Source organism: Vombatus ursinus, unplaced genomic scaffold (genome assembly GCF_900497805.2).
Source record: "Vombatus ursinus unplaced genomic scaffold, bare-nosed wombat genome assembly UNPS02014818.1, whole genome shotgun sequence".
NCBI classification, from domain to species: Eukaryota; Metazoa; Chordata; class Mammalia; order Diprotodontia; family Vombatidae; genus Vombatus; species Vombatus ursinus.
In genome coordinates this window covers 7,961,070-7,969,332 of record NW_020954596.1, presented here as the reverse complement: position 1 = coordinate 7,969,332, position 8,263 = coordinate 7,961,070, and the positions used below count along the sequence as shown (strand labels likewise).

General features: G+C 47.3%; 1 protein-coding gene across 1 annotated transcript in view; it reads right to left on the bottom strand.

Annotated features, from left to right (window-relative positions):
* Positions 1 to 205: 205 nt before the first annotated feature.
* Positions 206 to 8,263, bottom strand: part of NAT8L (N-acetyltransferase 8 like) — a 63,344-nt gene continuing 55,286 nt past the window's right edge. The window contains exon 3 of the mRNA XM_027836045.1: positions 206 to 680. Coding sequence (XP_027691846.1) covers positions 313 to 680 — 368 coding nt within the window. The 3' untranslated portion in view covers positions 206 to 312. The remainder of the gene's footprint in view (positions 681 to 8,263) is intronic.

The following is an 8,263-nucleotide window of genomic DNA, read 5'->3' as shown; positions in this document are numbered from 1 at the left end:
CAAAGATGGGATAGGACAGGGGTCTAGGGGTGGGGATGGGACAGCAACCAACTCAAAACCAAGCTACCAAAAAAAAAATTTTAAATAAGGAAATAAGCAGATCCTCTTCCCCCTTCCCCCACCCTACCTCCCCCCCCCCCAAATCAGCCAAATAAACCATACAACTTAAAAACAAACAAACCACAATCCATGAGAGTGCTGGGCTAAGCGTTTGGAAACCAGGAAGGAGAATCATTGGGTTGGGCGGAGTGATAACGGTTGGGTTGGGCTGGGTCGGGTTTGGTTTTTCCGGCTGTTGAAAGGGCATCATCTTTATTCCTCGCGTAACTGTAGGCGATAGCGGTGGTAGCGAAGCTGAAAGAACATCTTCTCCACCAGGGAGTGCGTCATTCCCGGCAGGACATAGTGCTCCACGACACCCATGTGCTTGAAGCCCAGGGACTCGTACAGCTTGTGGGCAGCCACTTTGACCGCGGTAGTGCCCAGCACCACTGAGGAGTAATTGTTGAGCACAGCAAACTCGAGCACCTTGCGGCCCAGGGCCTTGGCGATGCCCTTGCCTCGGTACCTCGAGTCGACTGACATTCGGCGCAGCTCCACCGTGTTATCGTCCTCGCTGCCCCGCGCCGCCACGATCCCCACCACGTTGCCATCCAGGACAGCCACCCAAAAGCAGGAACCTGCGGGGAAGACAGGCGTTAGGGGCCACAGGAAAAGAGGGCACCGGGTCACGCTCCACCCTAAGTCTCAGCCGGGGGCGTGGTTGGCCAACATAGCCCAGGGCTGAGAGTCAAGACACCCCCTCACGAGTCCTGGCTCCAAAGCAACTAGCCAGGTGATATCAGGCAAGTGACTTCCCTTCCTTTGGTCTCCTCATCTATAAAATGGAGATAATAAGCCCTTCCCTGTTTTACCTTGCAAGGCAGTGGGTAAGGATCGATCACACTGTATGAGGTCACTAAGGCCCCTTTCAGCTCCGACATTCTGGGTTATGGACATCTAAGGTCCCTCCCTCCCAGCTCTAAAATGCTATCTATGGAGACCCGTGTGCTTTCAGAATTTAAAAGACTAATTTCCAAAGGAAGGTCAGGCCCTCAAGCACTACACACCTCAGCCCCCCATGCCCTGGTGGCTAACCTTCTGGTGATAAGCCTTCTCTGGACTTTAGCTACACTGGTCCCCAGACAGACACACAGTCCAAGTTAGAGCCTGTCCTCAAACCCTCTCCAGCAGGTATGGTAGCTGAGCCTACGGGAGAGCGCGGGGATATGGAATCTCAAAGAATTGGACCAGAATTCTGCCCTGCACACTTTCCAGTTTTACAAGCCTGAGCAAGTCCCTTAGCCTTGGTTTCCTCATCTATAAAATGGGTCTATTAACCCCAGGAGCACCTACCTAACAGGGTTTTTCTGAGGCTCAGATGAGGTTATCTACAGAAAGCAATCTGCCAAATTTAGAGGGCTACAGGAACGTCAGCCATTACTCTGTATCTGCCGGGTTCGTGTTCCACCAACACACGCTGGGAGAACTCCAGGCTTCCTCCAGGCACTAGGCAAGCAGAAGGAGGCTTTTCTGGGACAGTTTTATTGTTGCTGTCATTGCTGTCCGACTGATGGCTCAGGCTGCTGTCTCTCTTTTGAGTCCCCCCTCCCTTGGGGGAAAAATACTCCCCATCCCCATCCCTCCTGCCCTGGAAATGCAGGGGTTTCTGCCAGGAGTCACAACCCAGGATGACTCCACAGGGAGCCAAAGTGAATCCCAAGCAAACCAGAGTGAACACCTCCGACCCTTCCCTCTGAAACAAAACAATAATGCCCCAGAATGCCAAAAACAGCAGCAGAGAGAGGAATGTGAAGCAGAGTCAGAAGGCCTGGGTTCAGGTCCCCACTCTACCAGTAGCTCACTATGAGTCATTTCACCTCTCCTGGTTTCAGTTTCCCCAGCTATAAAATGAAAGGAATGGACTGGGGGAAGGGGGTGGGGCATTGCTAAGGCCCTTCCTATCTCTTACTTTCCAGGTTCTAAGGCCCCTCCAGCTCTAACATCCTATGTTCTATGTTCTAAGGTCTCACCAGCTCTAAAAATTGCTCCCAAGCTGAGGAACAATTCATAAATGCAGAGCATCAGGGTTTGCCCAAGGCTGGGTTTCAAAGTAGATGTCATCCTTGACCCTGCTTTGTCTCTGGACCCACCTGGTCCCACCCTGAGCAATGGGGAACAAGACAAGGCCCAGGAGCGGTTAGTGTCCGGCCCAAACCTCGCTGCTCTTCCCAACGAGTCCTGTCCCCTTCCCCCTTCCAGAATGGGGCTTCATGACTCCACCTGTGCCCTCCTCATCCTTATCATCAGCATTACCCAGCTAGGACAAGATGGAGCCAAAGACTGTGCACTACCACCCAATTAGAAAAAGCACATCACAGAGAGTCAGAGATGTAGAGTGTGCCCACGGGCTGCCCTGGGCTGGGCCAGCCTCCCAAGGGAGCCAGGGCCACAGCTGTTCTCCTTCCAGGCCTGAAGGGCAGAAGGACCTCCTCCCATCCCCCCGGGGAGTGAGGCTGTGCAGTGAACACCATGTCATAGCACCTACAGACCACTGAGGTCCTCTTCCCTCAAGAGGCCTTCTCTGACATCCTCCAACCCAATAACGATCTCTCCTGCCCTCCCCCAAAACACCCACTGCTTGGCACGGTGAGCACCACGTTTGTTCATTCATCCAACCAATCTTTGGTTGCTTGGGAAAGGTCAAAGGGGTTCCACTGAGCAATAGCTATCCGAGCCAGTTGGAGCCCGGCAGGCAGCCAGGTACAGAGCAAACAGCCCCGGATTTGGAGTCTCGGCACTGGGATCGACTCTGAGCTGTATTCATCTGAGCAAGCCATTTACATTTCCAGACATCAGTTTTAAAGTGAAAAGAGTGAATTAGATGGTGGCTTAGAGCTTAGACTTGGGGTCAGAAAGACCCAAGTTTGAATGCTGTCTCAAATACTTACTAGCTGTGTGACTCCAAGCAAGTCACTTTCTTAGCCTCAGTGTCCTCATCTGTAAAATGGGGATAAAAGCACTTGCCTCACAGGGTTGTGGTAAGGATAAAATGAGGTAACATCTGTAAAGTACTCTGCAAACCTTAAAACACTATAGGAATGCTGTTATTGTCATTATTATTACTATTATTATATCCCTTCTTCCAACCCTAAATCCACTGATTCCATGATCATAGGTTGAACCAGCTACTTACCCAAAGTCCCAGCTTGCTGACAGCAACTTTGTTCAAGAAGATGACACACATAACAGATGTGTTATGGTGGGGGAGGAAAAACGGGTAACAAGCCTAGATAATCCCTCAAATTGCTTCCACTTCTAAATCCTTCAATTCTGTGTTTGTTGTTGTTAAATCATTTCAAATGTGTCCAATGCTTCATGACCCCATTTGGGGTTTTCTTGGCAAAGGTGCTGGAGTGGTTCGCCACTTCCTTCTCCAGCTCATTTTACAGATGAGGAAACTGAGGCAAACAGGGTTAAGTGACTTGCCCAGGGTCACACAGCTAGTAAGTGTCACAGGCCAGATTTGACCTCATGAAGAGGAGTCTCTCTGACTCCAAGCCCAGGGCTCTATGCTATGGACCCCTCCAGCTCACATGCACTCACACTCTAGGTGGTGAACATGACACAAACACAGAACAGATTTCCACCCCGGATGGCTGCCTAAATAGTGGCAAATTGCCCCTCTCCCACACTACTCCAGCAAAACCCTCACATCTGCACCAGACCAAATAATGATCAAGAAATCCAATGAGAAACTATAGTAAGGAACCTCTTCCAACCCTAAACTGCACAAAAGTCAGTGAGTAGCCCCGAAGACAATCAGAGAGGGGGATCTCCACCACCACTAAAACCAGAGTTAGCACAGGGGAGCCTGCCAACTTGATCAGAGACAGCCAGGGATGTGCATAACATACACGGCCCTGCAAGTCCTGGGGCAGCAGGAGCAGAAGGATCCCTCGAGAAAGACCCAGGGTGGTCAGAAAGCCGAAGAAAGAGGAACTTGGAAGACTTAGGAAACAGCAGCAGGCAGCAAACAACGCGGTGCTTGGCACACGGACTGGGCTAGCCGAGACTGAGAGAGTCTGAGCTCCCTAACGGGGCCCTGAGATCACAGAGAGGGCCTTGGGCCTCAGAGATCCAGGACAGTAGAGGTCACTGCAACAGTCCCGGGGATCCAGGGCAGGGTCAAACAGAGCTCATCATCTCACCCAGAAGTGCATCAGGGAGCAGTGGCCAGCACAATTCCAGAACTAAAGCTGGAGAGATGGGTAAATTCGAGAAAACACCACTTAGTATCAAAAATTACTGCAAATCTAAAAATCCTCCAAAAGGAGAGTGACTCCATAACACCTACAAGCGTAGAGTAAAAAAAAAAAAATCATTTCACCATTCCACAAGGCCTACCATGAATAACCAGAAGAAAATAAGAAATGAAGCAAGAGATGTTTAAAATTAAATAAAAGGTCTGAAGGACAGAATTGAAAAGTAAATGAGTAACTTAAAAGAGAAAGTGGTCAATGGATTCCCTGAAAACTAGAATAAACCAAGTAGAAATCAATGATTCCATGAGACAGTAAGAAACTCTAGAAAACCAAAAGAATGAAAACAGTAGGAGAAAATGTAAGAAATGATACAAAATTTTTTAAAAATGACTTGGAAAACAGGTCAAAGAGAGATAATTTAAGGATTTCTGGACTCCCTGAAAACTCTATTTTTTTTTTTAGCTTGGACACTATCTATTAGAAACAGATGGCAAAGTAAACATGGAAAGAATCCACTGATCGCTTCCTGAAAGGAATCCCCCCCAAAAAAAGTCTCAGGAATGTCAGAGCCCAAAATTCAGAGCTCTTGTGTCAAGGAAAAAAAAAAAATACTGCAAAGAGCCAAAAAAGCAGCAGCTTAATATCAAAGGGCTAAAGTCAGGGGTAAATAAATCCTGGCAGCCTCCACTATAAAGGAGAGATCGTGAAATACAATATTCCAAAAGACGAAAGCAATAGGCTGATAACAATAATAATAGTTAATGTTTATGTAGCACCTACTATGTGCCAGGCACTGCGCTAAACGCCTTTACAAATATTATCTCATTCGATCATCACAACAACCCTAGGAGGTAGCTGCTATTATGAGTCCCATTTTATACTTGAAGAAACTGAGGCAAACAGAGTGGGCAAGTGATTTGCCCAAGGTCACACAGCTAGGAAGTGTATGAGGCCAAATTTAGACTCAGGACTTGAGGTCCAGCACTCTGTCCACCACCACCACTTAGCTACCAATAATAATTCAGGCTGCAAAGTTCACTCTGATACTACAGGGGGGAAATGGTCTTTTAATGGAAGAAGGATTTTCAAGTATATCTCATGATGAAAAGGCCAGAGCTGAGTAGGAGGTTTGAAATACAAACCCAAGAAGGGGTAAGCTAGGTGGTGCAGTGGATAGGGCACCAGCCCTGGAGTTAGGAGGACCTGAGTTCAAACCTGGCCTCAGACACCTAACACTTACTAGCTGTGTGATCCTGGGTAAGTCACTTAACCCCATTGTGTAGCAAAAAACAAAAACAAAAAAAAGTAGAAATACAAACATAAGAGTCAAGAGAAACCTCGAAAAGTCAATTTATTTTGAGTAAATGAAAGGGACTGCATGATGCTATTCTGATATGGGAAGAAGAACTAAGGGTCTCTGTAGAATTGTATCGTTTTCAAGGGCTACTGAGCTCCCCATTATGGGCTGGCATTCCCCTATTAGACTGTGAGCCCCCTGGGGGTAAGGACCATATATGTATGTCCCTAGTGCTTAGCATGGTGCTTGGTACACAATAAGCACTTAATAAATGCTCTCTCCATCTATATCTCTATCTACTCAAGCATGGGGAACAGCAAATAGAGCGCTGGGCTTGGAATCAGGAAGAATCATTTTCATGAGCTCAAATTCAGACTCTGACGCTGACTAGCTGTGTGACCCTAGGCAAGTCACTTACCTCTGTTTGCCTCAGTTTCTTCATCTGTAAAATGAGCTGGAGAAGGAAATGGCAAACTCGCTGCAGTATCTTTGCTAAGAAAACCCCAAATAGGGTCACGGAGAGTCAGACATGACTCAACAACACTCTCACAGGGCCAGGCACATAAGGTAGCTAGGGAGTTCAACATAAAGAGCACAGAGCCTGGAGTCAGGACAATCTGTGTTCAAATCTGGCCTCAGACACTTAGTAGCTGTGTGACCCTGAGGAAGTCACTTAACCCTGTTTGCCTCAGTTTCTTCATCTGTAAAATGAGCTGGAGAAGGAAATGGCAAACCGCTCCAGTATCTTTTTGCCAAGAAAACCCCAAATGGGATCATGAAGAGTCAGATACCACTGAAGCAACTCAGCAACAAATGTCTGTTGACTGCAGGGTAACAAGCCCCCAGAGGCAGCTAGGTGGCACAATGGATACAGCCTGGGCCTGGAATCAAGAAGACCAGAGTTCAAATGTGACCTCAGATACTTTGTAGCTGTGTGACCCTGGGCAAGTCACTTAACTCTGTTTGCCTCAGTTTCCTCATCTGAAAATGAGTTGGAGAAGAAAATGGCAAACCACTCCAATATCTCTGCCAAGAAAACCTCATGGACAAGTGCTAGGGGTCACAAAGAGTAGGACACAACTGAACAACAAGCCCCCAGGGTATACTGCCTCAGTGGGTCCAAGTCCTTGTTTCTCAGTCTGAACGGTCAAAACTGGGCTCCAGAGGGGCAGCTAGGTGGCACGGTGGATAGAGCTCCAGCCTTGGAGTCAGGAGGACCTGAGTTCAAATCCGGCCTCAGACACTTGACACTTACTAGCTGTGTGAACCTGGGCAAGTCACTTAACCCCGATTCCCTTTAAAAAAAAAAAGAAGAAAATTCAAGGAGGGAAAAGGCACAGACTATGAGGAGTCCAGCAAGGCTTCTCACAGAAACTTGTTCCTGAGCTGGGGCTTGAGAGAACTGAAAGGTCTTAAGAGGGCCAGAAATAGCTCTTCTGCCTCAGCCATCCATGAGCACTAAGCACCCAGCCTTTAGACTTCTCACCCCCAGGACCCCGAACCCAGGCTCAGCCACAAGGCAGGAGCCTCCTCCAGATGGGCAGGGCCGGGCAGCCTGGATTTGAGGTGGGTGAGAAAGCTGGACTGAAGAGTCAGGAAAACCCGAGTCCCTATCCTGTCCCTTAACGCTTACTAGCTGGCCGACCCTGGGCAAATTGCTTAGCCTGTCTCAGCCTCAGTTTCCTCATCTATAAAATGGAAATGGATAATAACAGTGGAGATGGATAATAAATAATAAATACAGAATAAATAATATATCTATAACAGTGACATATATGTCATATATATGTTATAAATAACAGTGGCATATATAACAGTGATATATATATAACAGTGGAGGTGGATAATAAATAATAAATAAATATATAATAAATAATAAAATAGAGATGGATAATAAATAATAGATTATAAGTAACAGTGGCATATATATGTTATATATATGTAACAGTGATATATATATATATATAAAACAGTGGAGATGGATAATAAATAAATAAAAATAGAATAAATAATAAAATGGAGATGGCTAATAACCTGCCAGGGGTTGTTGTGAGGAGAGAATGAGATACTCTTTGTAAAGCATTTTTACACAGTACCCCAAAAGCTTCCAACTGCCCTAAGGCTTTTGGGACACCCTAAATAAAAATGCGCTAACAAGGACCTTGATTGGGCATGCACCATTTTTCACCATCTTGGAGCATAGCAAAGAAGTGCATCCAGTGTGTGTGTTCACAACCAGCTTCTGGGGATCTTGTCACCAAGTACTTGATGACACATCCTCCAACTGATCTCCCCTCTTAAAGTCCTTCTTTCCCATGGCTTGAGGGAGAGCACACTGCACCCCCCAGCACCCCAAAGGACTCTGAAGAATCCCAGTCACTCTGGCCTCTACAACAGCCCCAACAAGTGGCCATTTGCCCTTTGAGGGAAGATGCTGGATGAAGGTGAGCTCACGGCATCAGGAGGCTTCTCTTTCTACTTTGTGACAGCTCTAACTGTGTGTGTGTGAGAGAGAGACAGAGAGAAAGAGAGAGAGACTTTCATCCCATCAAGCCTAAGCCTGCCTCTCTGAGACTCGCACTCACTGCTCCCAGCTCTGCCCTCTGGAGCCAGAGATCAGCACCAACCCCTTCCTCACGACAGCCTTCTGTGTCCCCCTAAG